This window comes from Engystomops pustulosus, chromosome 1, assembly GCF_040894005.1.
Source record: "Engystomops pustulosus chromosome 1, aEngPut4.maternal, whole genome shotgun sequence".
NCBI classification, from domain to species: Eukaryota; Metazoa; Chordata; class Amphibia; order Anura; family Leptodactylidae; genus Engystomops; species Engystomops pustulosus.
In genome coordinates this window covers 177,095,548-177,112,680 of record NC_092411.1, presented here as the reverse complement: position 1 = coordinate 177,112,680, position 17,133 = coordinate 177,095,548, and the positions used below count along the sequence as shown (strand labels likewise).

Here is a 17,133-nt window from a genome sequence, read left to right as displayed (position 1 = left end):
TTCCAGGGGCTGCACTCAAGTTTTCTCTGCCTGCACACACCCTGGTTCCAGTTGATGAGGTTCCTGTAGTACACTTTAGATTACTGTAAGTCGATTTTGGACTAGTAGGGTTCCGTTAGCAGAGCACGAATCCTATAACCTGATTATGCAGGGTAAATCCCCATATTGGGGAGCATTCCCCGCTGACACAATCTATTATTGAAGTATTTACCATAAAACCCCTACTATGAAAGGCAAGAACATTACCAGTGAGCTGTGGACTGTTGTCTATGGGAGAATTTTCCCAAATAAGAGCTTTATTGGGTTACGACTCTAATGCACTGGCATATAGAGATTTATCTACAAAGATACGTTGATTAATAAAAATGTATATGAATCCAAATAAACTATGGATTTGATATTGTCGTAAGCGATAGGTAAATGGAATAAAAAACTGGTGCAATGAAATTTTTACATTTAACCAATAATAAACAGTTAAATAAATTAAAAGTGATCTTATAAACAATGCCTGTCTTGCAAAACAACATGCACTACCCCTTAATGACGAGGCCTTTAACAGCTTTAATGACTGGCTTTTTTATAAAATTTTCATATGTAATGGTTTAAGGGCCAAAACTTAAATAAGGATCCATGAGTCTAGTCAAAAAGTTAACAAATGTTAAAGGATTTAGATTTTTTTTTGGGGGGGGGGGGGTACATTTACAAAAGGTTGAAAAAGGCTTATTTTTGTAATATATCGTGCATTTTTTAAATGTATAAATTAACTGTAAATTACCATTATTTGTGTGGGATAGTCCGTGGCGAACAGGCAAAAATGTCAATTTTTTTTATAGTGTACATAGGGATTTTTTACAATTTTATTGGGTGTATAAGTGTATAAATTACTTTATTTACATATTTACATATATGTATTGTTCATGATTTTTAACTTGGTTTGTACCCAAAGTGGTAATAAAAGACCAGTGGGGGACGTTTTAATTTTTTTTTTTGTTTTGATTTGTTATCTTTCATTTTTTCCCGTGTAACTAGGGCATCTATAAGAGCCAATCCAACCCAGCAACTCTGATTAACCATTTCAGACCCAGCAAGATAAAAGTCGTAAAGAGATCTCCTGACTAGTAATAAGTGAATGCAGGCTTCCTCCTCCATTACCAGGCATCCCAGGACTTGCCTCTCTTAGCTCTCTATTTTTAGTGGAATATCTAAGGGATGCTGGGGTAGTCTGCGGTGAAGATATAATTTAAAGGAAACCTACCACTTGAAGTGGCAGGTTTCAGATGGAAATACCGAGCACCAGCTCACCCTGAGCTGATTTTTGTTAGTGTTTTAAACCGCTGTATTGCGGTTTAAAACACTTTTTAAACTTTATAGCCAGCGTAGGGAGGTAGGCGCTCGGTGCTTACCATGCGCGCGACCATGCGCGCGGCTACATAGGAGGTGAAAGAGAGCCGCGCGCACGGTCGCGCGTACCTCCCTGCGCCGGCTATAAGGTTTAAAACACTAACAAAAATCAGCTCCGGCACCAGCTCACCCTGAGCTGGTGCTCGGTATTTCCATCTGAAACCTGCCACTTCAAGTGGTAGGTTTCCTTTAAATCTCTGCTACTGTATTTTTCTTTAAAGACAAAATGTGTTAATATTGTTGTTATTTTCTAAACTAAAACTTCAGTATTTATGTTAAATTTTTTTAGTGGGTCTTGGGTTGGAGTTTGGTTTCTAAATGGTTTGCTTATATAGACTGTGCAGTGCTTTATTTTTTAGCATATTAACTTATTTGAAGCTTGTGGATAGATATAAGCTCCTGCTCCTAGATGGCCTTCTGGCATCCAGAGACAGGCAGCACACAGGGGGTATACACAGCTGAATTTCATTACAGTGTCAGTTACCTAAGAAGCAATACAATTCATTCCTGATCCTAGGAATTCTCTAGAGAAGTCATAAAGATCTTTTGTGGCCCCCAGCAGACTATGCCGTGAAAATATCTGCTCTTAGATGCACATAATCCTTTTGTTCACTGGATGTGTGATTTCCATTCCTGAAATTTTACCCCACAGAGTTCACAGAATTCAAGATGGCATTCTATTAGGAGGGGCAATCAGGGGACACATGTGTCTCACATCAGCCTTCACCATATGATTACCTGGGTGCACATATTTTACACATGCCCTTTATGATCCTGTCAGACATATATCTCATTCCAGTTTTCAGTAGATTTATTTTTTAAACTTGCAGTCTTTTTTAAAATGGATGAATTTTGACAGTGTGGTCAAACATGTGCACAGAGCTGAAATAATTTCACACATTTTAATAATAATTAATGAATACATTTTAAATGCTCTGTGTCTTATACATACTTATACATACATACTAGTTATTTTATAGAGAAAAAGGAAACCTGATTAAAAAATACTATCGCAAGAAAAGTAGCCAGAATTGGTATTGGTAGTAGACTGACTTCAGGCGCCATTCAATCCCAAAACATTTTGGTTAAGATTGATGAAGGCAAAATGTAAAGAAGTAGTGTATTTCACAGCTAGGAACTCCCAGGGTCAATTGTTTGTGGAAAAAGCAGAGAAGGTTTGTAAGGATAAAAAAAATCCCTAGGGTTTTCGGAACAGGTTGTTGGTACAGCTGCAGCTTAATACTTTTCTCTAGGACTAAAATAATCTCTTTCTTTTTATATGTTCCAAAAAATACATATATATTAAAAAAAAGTTGGATTGTGTAGGTGGAAATATTCTGAGCCAAAATTTTCTTGAATCATTGTGAATAAATCCAGCCATCACATTGCTTTAACCCATTTTGCTCCAAGTGCTGTTAACAGATACAATACAATTGCATATGTGTAAGGTGAAATAATTATAATAATAATAACTCAAAAAAATTGGTTATATGTATCAGTTTTGAATAGGAAGATATGTGGTAATCATTTAATAATGTAATTGCTCCATTTTCTTTGTTCACATTATTCCATATTATTGCTTGGTTAGGAATCTACGTTAAATTGCAAGAAATGAATCATATACATTTCTAATTTAATCAACAATTTAATTCCTCATGCACATGAACATGTACAGAGGTCATTTGGTAGAGGCACATAAACTCCAAACCTTGCATTCAGGGTGTGGTGCATGCGCCGTCAGCTGGGTCGGAAAAAATCTGATGTTTGTAACATGTTTGCACTTGCATTCATGTGCATAGGGCCCAAGAGTGATTCCTAAATTAGATCAAATCCATCACATTTGTAAAGTCCAATTTGGTATGCAAGTAATTTGGGATTAGTTTAATTTTTTTCAGAAAAGAAAAATTGCTAGGGTTAACAGTAGACAGTTGTCCAGTAAATGGCCAATGGACCACTACACTTTGTATTTAGCATCACATCTTATGTGCCCTACATAAATTGTATGAACCATCCTTTAGTCTTTCAGCATACTACATGGGTGGTCCAAGTTTAGAGTCTACCCCAGAACCTCATACTATCTGCCAATAGATTTTTACCAACTAAGCATATAATATGTACTGTATGTAAATCCAGCAGACCAGCAAACAACAATCATGACCGAAAGTTATTAATTATTGTTACCAATTAAGTTACCAATTATTGTTATTCTTGTCAGTCCCTGTATAGGGGCTTTAGAACAACTCCCTTTCAAATCCCATTGATCATGCAGTAAGACATACTCTTACTCCATATTTTTAAAGTTGTGAGAATCTTATAATTTATGTCCTTACCACAATTTCCATTTTGTTACAGTGATTTGGAGAATTTAGATGCTTTTCAAAAATGAGTTCTTCTTAGCAGAAGTTTTTAAATGAATTACGGTATTTGAGATCTAAAATGCCATCTACAAATACTGTAGGTCATTCAGCTGTGCACCAGATAAAACACATTGGCCCACAAACGAGCCCAGTCTGCACTATGTACAGTTTTCTTGTGTAGTGTGCAGAGTGCGCCAAATTAATCAAAACGGGTGCATGGTCTTCATAAATCTGGCGCCCCCTGCACTGCTCTGGAAGTGTGCTCCAAGGAAGAAGACCTGCCACTTCAATTTAATACTGATGTGAATAAGGATAGATACAAACAATTGTGTGAACTCAGCCCTACAAATTTGTATTTTAAACTAGCTCTTGTAAACACAATAATCTTAATGATTTCATTTTCATGTCCTGGTGGGAATAAAAGGGAAAGTGTAGACAGGCAGTCTACTGCAATTCTGCAGCTTATGGGCCATGAAAAAATATTGCCTCAGTCTTAAAAAAAAATGTGTTACCCTCCCCCTTTTGAATGAGATAATAACAACCGTAAAATAAAACCAGACAAGTGTATCGTTCTGGATTCACTAGTATTTTATGGAAACTGTTCCTTCACCATAATGGAGCTCTTAGTCGAAAACCCAGGCAAGCTGGGTGAAAATAAACAGCAGAGGATATATATTCCTTCATGGCTAATTTATTTCATATGCAGAAAAATATTGTAAAGGACTACAGTACCGACTGTACCATTCCGGCATTAACCCCTAAACGACCTGGCCCTTTTTTGTTTTTTCATTTCCATTTTTTTACTGACTACCTTCAAAATCTATAACTTTTTTATTTTTAAATGTAGAGAGCTCTGTCATAGGGACAGTATGTAATATTCCATGCTGTGTACTGGAAAGCAGAAACAAATTCCAAATGCGGTGAAAATGTGAAAAAATGCATTTGCGCCGTATTCTTGTGGGCTTGGATTTCACGGCTTTCACTGTGTGCCCCAAATGACATGTCTTCTTTATTATTTAGGTCGGTGCAATCACGGGAATACCAAATTTGTATACGTTTTGTAATGTTTTCATACATTTACAAAAATTAAAACCTCTTGTACAAAAGATTTTTGGGGATTTTGCCATCTTTTGTCGCTAATAACTTTTTCATACTTCGATGTACAGAGCTGTGGGTGGTGTCATTTTTTTTCAAATTTTGATGACGTTTTTAGAGCTACCATTTTTCCCGACTGTATGATCTTTTATCATTTTTATAGAATTTTTTATATTTTTCAAAATGGCAAAAAAGTGCCATTTTCAACTTTGGGAGCTATTTTCTGTTACCGGGTTAAACGCAGAGGAATTGGGATTTTCCTTCTCATTCATTGCAATGTGAAAATTGCACATTTTAATGAAATGGTTAAAACGAGATAACCTCGGGTCTTCGGAACCCCCGAGGCTGTCATGGTGGCCAATCGCTGCTTCCCGATGACGTCAGAGGGACCGACGATCGTCACCAAGATGGTGGAGCCTCCATCTTTGAGATCGGCAGGATAACATCTGCGATCGGTGCTAGCAATATGAAGCAAAGACTTACAGGCTATGGAGAGGGCTCAGCACGTGGGCCCTCTCTATACACCCACACCCAATGCACGCCGTACTATTACGGTGTGCATCATTAAGAGGTTAAGGTCCAGCTGGCAGACAGGAAATCCTTGCATAATATTTTGGTATAATGCAAGGACTCCCCTTCTGTACAAGGCGTGCAGTCCATGTGATCGATCTGACATACAGGCCTATTTCCATGTGCTGTGTGTGTGCAGGTGGCTCACACCAAGTAACGTCATGGTGGTTTTTAATTTCAATGTGTAGTCTTCACCTTTTTTAGGCCATAACCTGTTGCATTCACTAGTGTAAACATATTTTACACTATTTACAATATTAAGGAGAAAACCATATGTAAAATGGAGCTTTATATTTTTGTCTAGTATGATGTTAATGTTGATGAATGGTGCAGTCTCTTATTTAACTACCATCCTGCATTATGATTGAGATAATATTTATACATAATAATCGAAGAAATGCAAAGTAGGTTTAGGTATTTTGTTTAGCATAACCATTTTAATATAGTTCTGGTTACATGCAGATGTATGTCTACAAATGTATTCGCTTTTTTCATGCTTCTTACGTCAGAAAAACTTCAACTTAGTGTTGAATTGTAACAAAAATGTCATAAAGGATTTTGAACCTAATTACAGCACACAAAGGGTTTCGATTTAGTCAGACTAGTCAATATCACACTGGTTTTATACAAGTATACCATTAAATAGATATCTTGAGATTAAAAAGCACACTTCAAAATAAAGGACTGACTATTTTGCCTTTGTGTACAGTAGGTTCTTCCAAACTAACAAGTTAGTGACTTTTCCTGATATCCATGACATACAAATTAGCTAAATCCCTCCTGCCTTGCTTTCTAGCATTCCCGATAGCTCATGGGGGAGCATTTTCTCTGAATTCTGCCTAAAGACACACTCTCTGTTTCCTGAAGGCTTCTATTGCCTTATGCCAAAAGAAACATTCTTTTAATTAGTGCAGACTGGAGAATGGGTTGAGACTCTGAGACCAAAATCGGGTTTCAATAAGCAACATTCAATTTAAAGTCTTCAGATACTGTAAAAAAAAGTATTATGTTCTTAAGGGAAAAAATAACTGAAAATAAACTAAAGGAGCAAGGCTGAATTCTTTGATTATTTTACTTAAATTTGTCAAATGGTTAGAATAATTAATTTTATATAGAACCACATATAAACAGTTCTGGCCAACTTAGGGGGCTACCCTCTAACTTCTTCCTTATTTGGAGACTAGAGTCATCCATTGTTTTAATGAAGACATGGGGTCATGCTTACCATTTTACATTATTCAAGCAGTTCCTGACTTACGAAGACACTTGACAATTCCTAGTTACAGACGGACCACTGAATGCTGATAATTTACTGGACTTTAGCTCTATGGGGGCTGTGAAGCAGCTGAAAATTGTGCGGCCATAGCATGTTGGTTCAGCATAGCATCAGCCTTCACGCGTTCATGTGCAAAGGGTCTAAGAGTTCTCAAAGGTGTCTGCAAAGATGCTTTATTGTTAATCCTTGATTGACAACCCAAAATTGTGAAAATTCAATTGTCACAGGGACTAAAATAAATTTGTGACTGGAATTATACTTACAACATATTCTCTTGACTTACATACAAATTCAAATTAAGAAGCTACCATAGGTAGATTCTTCAGGTTGGTTCTTAATTTGAATTTGTATGTGAGTCAGAGTATTTTGAGAAACCATATGCTTTTTTATCATATCAAAAACAGTAATTCCTTGTGTTACGTGCACAGGTTGCAGTTGTATATTTTTATGACTGCTATTACTGTATAGTGTATGTTCATTTTTTCCTGGTGATGTACAGTAGATTACAACAACCCCTTATTTGAAAGGATTATGTGATTGAGTTATACTTGGGTTTAGTAGTGTGGTTTCAAAATGATTCTAAATCTGTAAATGATATAAACTGTACATAATAAAAAGCACCCAACATAATTATCCCATTAGCCTTCATGAATTATAACAATTAGGTAATTCAACATCAATATCATTTACATAGTGGATGCATAAGTGTTGAGCTCATATGTCATTTCTTATAATGAGAAAGGTCTTGGGTTGTTTCATCATTAATTGAAAACACTTGAGAACTTTAGAATAAAGATGTTAAAACTTAACACTTGTTTAGGAAGCCTCAGGTTTCTATCACGATCAAGTTTTTTCTTTATATTCACTGTTTTTTCAAGCAATAACTTTATTTAAGAATACCTACAACTGCAGCACTGTTTCTGTAAATATTTGGATCTATCATTATAGAGGGACATATTAACAAAAATGGAAAATAGGATGACGACACGTACACAAGTAGTACCATGCATTACATCAGTAGACCTCCATCTTAATTAGCCAAAATGACTGGCAAAATAGCCAATAGCCACTACATAGCCAATACTAGTACATGTAGTAATATAACCAGGTAGAAATCTTCAAATTGTTCTATATCCTGTGGATTGAACTTACGGACCTGTAGATATGTGAATTGTACTGTATATTGCACATATCTGTAGCTATATGAACTGTATTGCACATTGTACATACTTTTAGAAATATGAATTGATACATCCTTTTTTCATGGCAGTGTCGCCTTGGTGTTATTTGTGTGTAGTGCACTAGTTTTAAATGCCAGAGTTCTCTATTTTTATGTGAACTAATAAAGGTTGCATATTTTTAAATGAAAATAGTCCTGATGTAGGATACATTATAGAGGGATATAAACATATTTTGCAATATGTGATAACAATTTTCAACAATTAGCTGACATTGTGATCAACTTAAATGCCATCTATATTTCTTTATTAAAACTGATCAAAGGTTCTGCCCTTGTGCTGCCCTTTAAGATATGGGGATATTAGTATAGATTGTGGTCAGAGACAGGGTGCACAGGATAGTTTATCTTGATCCAGAGGCATTCAATATAACTTCATCTGCTGAGAAGCCTCCAAAACAGTAAGCAGATTATCCTGTCAATGCATGCACAATACTAACATGTACTAAGTACCATCAATAAATCAGTCTGAAGAACAAGCATATTTTGGGAACAATTAGAGTTTTTTCCCCAGATCAAGGCCTACTGGACATCTGGGAGAGTGAAGCCTAAAACACATTCCTATTTGGATGCAGATGAAAGCTGCTAAACAGGAGGCATGAATTAAATCACACTAATGTGGTCACTAGCCTGTGGATACTTTAAAAGATAATTGATCTCAAATGGGGTAAGAGGGGAGATAGTGTTTCCAAGGAAAAAAGAGATTAAATGTTTTAGTTGGAAATGAGAGTTGTTTAGTATTGTGTTGAATTGATTAGTGAGGTTAAATGAGCTGAATATTTGATCAAATCCCAGACTTGAGTGAATGTCAGGTTGGCCTGGTACGCAAAAACTTAGCACTTCAATAGAAAGCTGTAGCTAAAACTTGAAATATTAAACATTTATTATAATGCATTTCTATTTATGCAATCTCTCTTATTACAGAAAACTGGTGGATAAATCCTTAAGGGATATTCCCATGTCAGCTAATAAATATTACTGTTTGTATAATTAAACATTAAACAATTTTCCAATATATGTTCTGAATCAATTCCTAACAGATCTAGATCTCTGCTTGCTGTAATTCTCTAAGAAGTTGCTATGTTTACTATCAGTGGACACAAATCTGAGGAACCATGAGTTACTGATATAGAAAGTATATCAGAAAATTTTATAAATTTTCCTTACACAAACAATAACATTAATTTGCTGAAATGGAAAAACCTCTTTATAAATGCCCCCCACTGACTTTATATAAATGAGAAATTATTTCTCATCCATATATTATTACTTCACTCACCTGCACCAGCTCCGCAAGTTGTAGAAAGTTGTCCATTGGAGCATGTACACATGTTAGGTCGTGAACAAAATCCATCTCCACATGAGTTCCGGCAGATTGCTGAATGGAAACAGAAGACAATTTATATTTCTTTTATTTCTAATATGCTTATGTAATTATTTATGTTAGGTTTAAATGGAAGGAAACAAAAGCAAATTCAAAGTCTGACCCTTTTCATATACCTGGTGCCAAACCTTACTATTAGTGAACAAAATAGTTCACTAAGAACTTCATCTTTATGCATACACAGAAGGATAATACAATACAATAATGCAATTCAAAGTTTATAAATTAAATGTTTGCAAATGTTCTAGTGCCATTAACTTTACCTGCATTCATGACCCAAACATGGCTATTGTTCTGTATAAATATGAAGAATTGTGAGCTCCATTTCCTCTAAATGGAAGGTGACACTAACATAAAGGTTATAGCACTATTATTGTCAGGAAAGGGGTAACTATGTAGGGTAACTTTAACCTCTTTGGCTATTGGATACATATTTAAAAATGTATATTAAACATTTTGTAACAAATGTGCCCTTAACCTAGCAAAACAAAATTTCATGTAATAATAATATTGATTATATAAATATGTTAAGAAAATTGGCCTTAAACCTAGTGGGGTCATTTATCATATGCAGGTGGGAATTCCCTGGCCCTACGGCATTGTCGCATATACCAGGAGGTTGTGGCCTCCTGATGTATTTGGTGAGGCTATTGCTATTACAGGCTACAGAGAGTGCACAGGCAAGAATGCCTCTCACCGGCCCACTCTGCTACCAACTTTGTCCCCTTCAGGGCCCTCCACGGCCACTTGGCTTGGAGGTGGCTTTAAGGGGGACAAAACCTCAATAACTGGTGATTTGCTAGTAATTGTGATTATTTCAGGGCCTGTGAGGCAGAAAACTGGCATACTGTAAAATCTCTGATAAATCTCCCCCAATGATTCAGGGAGCAGAGCAGTGGTTTCTGCTAACTTACAAATAAACATTAAGCTTACTTGCAATGAAAGACCTATAAGTGAGATTCTGTATGATCCCTTTAAATGTTACCTAGCTCCTGTATTCCTTTAAATCTCCTCCTTAAAGGAAATCTACCACCGGGAAACTACTTTGTGAAGTAGTTCCCAATGCAGATTGCCTAAGTAGGCTGGTTTCCCACTATACGATGGTGTGGATGGATTGTGTTTTATGAACCTTGGATTGAAAAATAAAGAATTTCAAAAAAAGGGGGAAAAAAAGAGAAAAACTCTTTTTGCTATCATGTTTTGTAAATGAGATGTATTGAATTATAAATGTACTATTGAGATGTATGGTTTTATATTTTGGTATAATGAAAATAAAAATTTGAATAAAAAAAAGAAAAAAAAGAAAAATAAAGAATCGAAATCGAAGACTTCTCACTGCCGAAGTCAATTAACCTTCAAGTGCTGCAGATTGCCTAATCCCGTTTGTGTCTTAATCTTGTATGCAGCTGCTGGCACAATAAACTTTAATAGCATAATATGCAAATAAGTTTCAGAGGCTACTGTGGCTGTGTAGGGAAGCCTACCCCAATAGCCGCTTTATACCCGCTTCCTCAATGGTGAAGCTGCATACAAAATTAAGACACAAACGGGAAGCAGCTCCTGTAGCCATAGGGAATCTGCATAGGGAACTACTTCACAAAGTTGAAACATGACTGTACAGATCTCTACAGAAGGAAAGATAGGAAAGATACTTGAAAGGATATAGAGGGTTCTAGACCCAGGAGCCTTGACGAAGTCCCTAAGGTGTTTTCTTCACATATAAAAAATACATTATAGATAGGGGCCTGGTACTTGCATTGGGGACAGAAGCCTCAAGTTATACCTCAGATTTCCAGCAGCTACTTTCACTTAAATCATTTTGTATCTAGTTATCAGCAAATGTGAAGCTGGTATTTTAAATAACAGAGTAGAGCTGTAATGTCTCTGGTGTAACTGATGCACACTATGGTTACTAGGGAGTTACACAAGCAAATCAATCTCTGAAATTCTGTATGGAGAACTCGTGTATTATGGAGATCAGTGTTGCGGATTTGCTTCTGCTGTATTTGCTCATGTATATCAAGCTTTTATGAGGTGTGTGGATATTTGTAAGGTTTGCCATAATTTGTCTTTTCCTATCAAATTTGTAACTTTATGACTTATTTATGCAATTTATACAATTAGGTACATAAAAAATGTGCACTATATATATATATATATATATATATATATATATATATATATTACATTAATACTACGCTCTTCTCTCTCATATCTGTAGAATATGTTTCAACCCCCTTCTGATTACAAATAACTTAAATAGGTTGATATGTGTGTTTTATTGCAGTATTATTTATATACCATATCTCAAAAGGTTGCATTTAAAATATGGCCATTTTAGGAGGTTAGAAATGCTCATTCTGAATGTGCATTACGGAACAGAAAGGTCAGACTGAGGGTGAGGCTACAATCTAATAAAGCTGCTTAAAGTTAATGTGTCTCTAAAGTGGATACATATGTTGATATGACCTCCTGTAATAAGAGAACTACAGTATCTTACCACCTGCAAAAGCAAAGCACAGGAAATCATCCCCAAGGCCCAGTGCTGAAAGATTCCCATATAAGGCCTTTGTCTAGATAAATAAGTACATATGGCATATTTGTAACACCTCTAGGGAACAACACAAGGAAATCTTTAGTGTTGCAGACATTTGAAGCCAAAGTATTAGAAATTACAACTCGAGCAATATTTATACACACCACTTCTTACAGGAAACCTGTCAGCAGAAAATGACATAATAAACCATTACCAGTATGATGCGAAGCAGATTAACACCTTCCCGATCCTGTTCCTTTTCATGGAGAAGCATCGTGGAATCATCCAGAAAATCAACTTTGAAATGAGAGGTAAATTGTTTATATAAAGTCAGGGAGGTGGAGATTTTAGCACTGAAGTCAAGCTCTCCCCACCTCAGAATGTCCAATACACTGTAATTAATGTTACTGTGTCCTGGAACATTAGTAACTGGCTCTCCAAAGGGCTGGTAAAAGATCATAGTGCCAGCAGAGAGGGCATTCTGAGCTTTTTGCCTTTATACAACCACTTATTTCTTACAAGTAGAATTTCTGGATGATACCAGCATGATAAACAATCAAAGAAACATGATCTGATTGACAACATAGTGGAAGTGGTTTATTTGGTCAATTTCTGCTGACAGGTTTACTTTTAAACACATACAGGACCACCATGCTTTTTGTAAGAAAGGATAAGGAACAGACACGTGAGCTAGGTCATTATACTTAAATCAGCTGGCACAGGTTATTACAATTCAAAACCCTATTGAACTATAAAAAGGGTGAATCTGAGGAGAGACATGCTAGTAAAAATCTGGATAGCTGTAACATGTAAAGTATAGATGTGACCACAATATTAACTAAAAGTGAACTTCGCAATAGGCCCCTTAATAATAATAAGACAATAAGTCCATACTTACGGACAATACACTGATTTCCGCCTGGTAGCGTTTTCCACCCTGGACAACAGTATGAGTGAAACCGAGATCCACAAACATTTGGTCTAGAAAGAAAAAATATAATGGTATATTATTTAAAGGGGCCTTAACTCTTTGTATTATCCAAGAGAAATGCACAAACAACTGAGAAGGTTGATGTTGGTATACTGCCACATAACATAATTTCATGCCAGAAATAAAATAAAGTTCTTGTGTTTAAAACTGCTTCACTGCACAGTCTTTAAAGGGTGTAGGAAAGGTCTCGCCAATATCATGACTTCATACAGACCAAAGTCAACAAATGACGGTACCTAATGGTTGTGTGCTAAAACACTATCATTGTTCATGGTCTATTTAAACAAGACTATGGAGGAGGAGATGAAATCTTGTATTTTAAGTTTTTCTTTCTAGTAACATTTTAAATAGTGACATCTTTTACTAATTCTAACCAACCAAATGTTATGTATCCTTTTCTTTCCATGTCTATGCACAATGGAGGAGATGTATCAGTGTGTCGCTTAGCACCAGTGCAGAGTACAACCAGTGTTCTGCTGCGCCATGTTTGTCAGTGCTGGATGCTGAATCTAGTGCAGTATAAAACTATCCAGTCGTAATTGGCATCTCCCATTTACAATGGTCATTTGTAAGTGTAAGCAATAGTCCTGTGTCCATTTTTTTTTCACTCTAAATAAATAAATCTCAATAATAAAACAAATTCTGGGCCAAACAAGTTTTCATTTGACATTTTGCACAGAAAAATGTTATAAAGCTGCATTCACTACCACAAAAATTGTTGTTTTAATAGCTTCCAGATGTGCTATTATCCAGCTTATAGTAAAATTATGTCTGTTATGGTCATTTTTTTCATTTAAGGTTTCTGATGTATCAGGAGACTATGGAGCTGAAACCTATTAACATGAATTAAAATAACCATTGTCCCTCATAGTTGCAAAAAATAGAGTTACAAAGAAAATGGAAATAATTTTATTGCTCTGCTGACCTTCAAGTACCGGTAGTTTAGGATGTAATTTACCTACAATAAGGGTAAATAAAATTCCACACAACAGAATACAAAAATATTTCTGTAAAGATCGCTTTGTGCCTTTTAGTGGACTTGGCATTTGGCACCAAAAGGTTTTTCTGGTTAGATTTAGTATTTGAATGAACAAAACAGTATAAAGAAGATCCTGCTTTTTTTAAATAAAAAATAATATTTCTGCATTATATATGATCTGTAAAGTGCTGCAGAATATGATGGTGCTGTATTCATAAATGTTTTTTATTATTATTAATCATAAAGTACCATATAGAGTCACAAGAAGTGTCTATTCATAAGTTTAAAAAGTCTTCTGGTGCTGCAATCGTCGCTGCTTTTACCTTTGACTTTTAGAGTTTTTCTGGATATTTACAGTGTTTGCAAATGTAAAACTCTTTGTCAAGGGGAAATTATATTTTCATAAATGTTTCATTAAAAACTTGAAATACCCTGATGTTTGTGGCGGGTAACCACAATGTTTGTTTGGGTTTTCCTTAGCAAACAACAGCAGGAAATTTATAGATTATAGATTTATAAATTACTATTAAGTAATCCTGCCTTAAAAGGGTTTTTAGACACTTTAAAAAATAACAAACAAAATGTGAGAATATATTCCGTAAAAGGTGTGCCCTAAACCAGTAATCTACCCAACATAATTTGACTCTCATAGATGTCGCTGAGCTCCTTAAACTTTCCAATTTTTCTTGCTTTCAACACATCAACTTCAAAATCTTACAGTTCAATTGTTAATGTATTACAAACATTTATTGTCATTCAATATTCAATGTGATTTATATATATTCAGATGATTTCACACTAGTTGAAGCCAAATGTCTTCAACTATGCTTCAGTGTATCTTAAGGTTTGTTTCCTGTTTCTTAGTATAATATTAAAAAACAATGGAGTAATTTATGCTATATAGTATGATACAAACACCATAAAATCAACTCTGCCTTAGCAAAAATATAGGAAAAAGCACACAGTTCCAGTGGCTGTTCTTTAAGTATGGTTAAGATACATGTCAACATGCTTATATAACGCGCAGTGCAGTGCAAGGATGTAACTCCTGACCAGCAAGGGGTAATCCGCTACTATGACCCAGCCAGATACAGTCACCTCTCCTCATATGGTGGTAGGAAAGACTTCTGCTGACATTGATGATGACCCGCAGCAGCATTAGGTTTTTTCCCTGAAGCCTCCTGGCCTGCAGATTTTTTGGATTAAGACAACATGGCAGGAGACTGCTTTTCCCATGCCCTGTACCCAGCACATGTGGATGCACTGCAGCATGGAGGTGAGAGACAAAGTGTTGCCGACACCTCATCCCATGCTGCACCGACACCACTATCCCTCGGGTCATCTCTGCACACCAGATGGGGAATTTTCACCCAACGGTGCTCTTCCAATCTGCCTCCCACACCTGCAACATCCATTCAAGCTTGCTTGCTTTCCACATCATCTTCTATACAAGCACTAGACCCTGGTGCTCCAGACCCACTCCTTGAGATTAGGTCCGACCTTAGGGCTATACCCACAAGACAAGATATGAAGGGATACATCTCCAGATTGGAGTCAGCCTACAGGTCATAACTGAACACATTACAATCTAACTTACAAGCTGTAGCTGACAGAACCACTGGTACTTAATCAAGAGTGAGCTCAATGACCTCCAAGCAGTATTAAAAACTCATACTGACCAAATCCACCATCTATTTGACCTAAAAGATGATGAAGAAAACCAGGGACATCACAATAATTTGAGAGTTAGGAGTCTCCGTAAACATGTTGACCCTCCAAACCTGCTGCAAATATTCAATGAGATTCTTGGTGTTGATATGGATCCTTTTGAATTGGACAGGGCTCATTGTTCTCTAACTCCACATCCTTCAGCTGATTCCAGCTCTTGTTATGTGCTGAGTTCATTCCTATATGCTGAAAGAACAAGCCTTAGTAACTTTCCAAGCCCCAGGATGAAATTCCGACAACTTTCCAAGGGAAATCCCCCTAAAGAAGACCCCTAAAACCTGTGCTAGAGATCCTTCGCAAGCACAAAATTATAATTGGGGGTTTTCCTTTTTGTTTGATTATCTGCCACACTGGTTTAAACTTATCTTTTCACTCACCGGATGATATTCCAGGTTTCATGGCAGCTCTGAATCTACCGTCTGTATCGGTGTCTGATTGGCCGACAATCCCATCTTCATACAACAGACATCCTCCAAGAAGGGGTATCTGAGGATCCATCACCGCCCTCTCCTCCTTCAATTGAGGACCAAGAGATTGAAGTAGTTCTTCTGCCTCCCTCAGAGTTCCCTAGATGATTCCTATATTAGTGTGACTGTGTTGTTCTTCTTTAAGCAGTCATTACAGTTGCAGCGGAAAACCCCGGTATAGGGGGGATCCTCTCTATAATGAAAGTTTGTTTCCCATTTAGGTATTTCCATCTTTCATTGTTGATTTTTGGTGTTTAGTTGTTATTGCTTGATGGCTTCTCCAAGTGCTCTAACTGGTTGAGGATATTGTCAGAACTCAGAAATTGCTTTGAATGTGATCAGATTTCCAGCTTCTGTAATTGTTACCACACCCTAGGCTGCCTTAATGGACAGCTTCCTTTTAGTATCTTCCTCAGGGAAAGCTAGGTGTGAATTTGAGCTTGTTTTGTGTTCAGCTATAGCTTGAGTGATTGATGGCTGAACCAATCAGTGCTGGAGGCATTGTCCATTGCTCCCTTTATATCCTGCCCTGTCCCTTCAGAGGGTGCTGGTTATTACAGTCTTCTCTTTGCTTTATCTAGTGATTTTGCTTGTTTGCTATCCTGTGTATCAGAATTAAGTTACCATTCTGTTGCTATATGATCCTGTACCTTTGCCATCATCTTGGTGTTTTGACCTGGTTCTGTCTGACTGTATCTGTATCTGGCATTTATCCATCAGTATCGTGTATGTCCCGGTGTGACACCTCTTTCCCTGTCTTAGACTTGCTTGACTCTGTGTACTAATGTGAACACTGGTCTAACTCCTGTTACCTGTCTGCTCCACCATCCAGCAGCTGCCAGACAAAGTAAACTTTTCTGTGTCACCTTGCAGGGTCACTCAAGGTCCATTAGTTGGGCTCCTGAGAGTGGCATCACCCTTGTTAGGGCGGTTTTATCTGCAGTAGGCAGGGCCATCGCAGTATTAGTTCACCACTGCTTACCTAGTCTGACAACTAGCACTATGTCTGGTTGTGGTTGCGCTGTTATAGGACAGGTTTGTGACATTTATAATTTCTTTATGCTTTTTTCATTTTCTCTTCCTTACTTATTTCTTCCTATACTACGTCTACC

At 36.6% G+C, this 17,133-nt stretch overlaps 1 protein-coding gene across 1 annotated transcript in view; it reads right to left on the bottom strand.

The window, feature by feature from the left end:
• The window catches only part of LOC140067844 (fibrillin-2-like), a 98,689-nt gene that overhangs the window by 59,113 nt on the left and 22,443 nt on the right, over positions 1–17,133 (bottom strand). Inside the window, exons 3-4 of the mRNA XM_072113953.1 lie at positions 12,755–12,837; positions 9,216–9,314 (exon numbers count right to left, since the gene is read on the bottom strand). Of these exons, the coding sequence (XP_071970054.1) occupies positions 9,216–9,314; positions 12,755–12,837 (182 nt within the window). The remainder of the gene's footprint in view (positions 1–9,215; positions 9,315–12,754; positions 12,838–17,133) is intronic.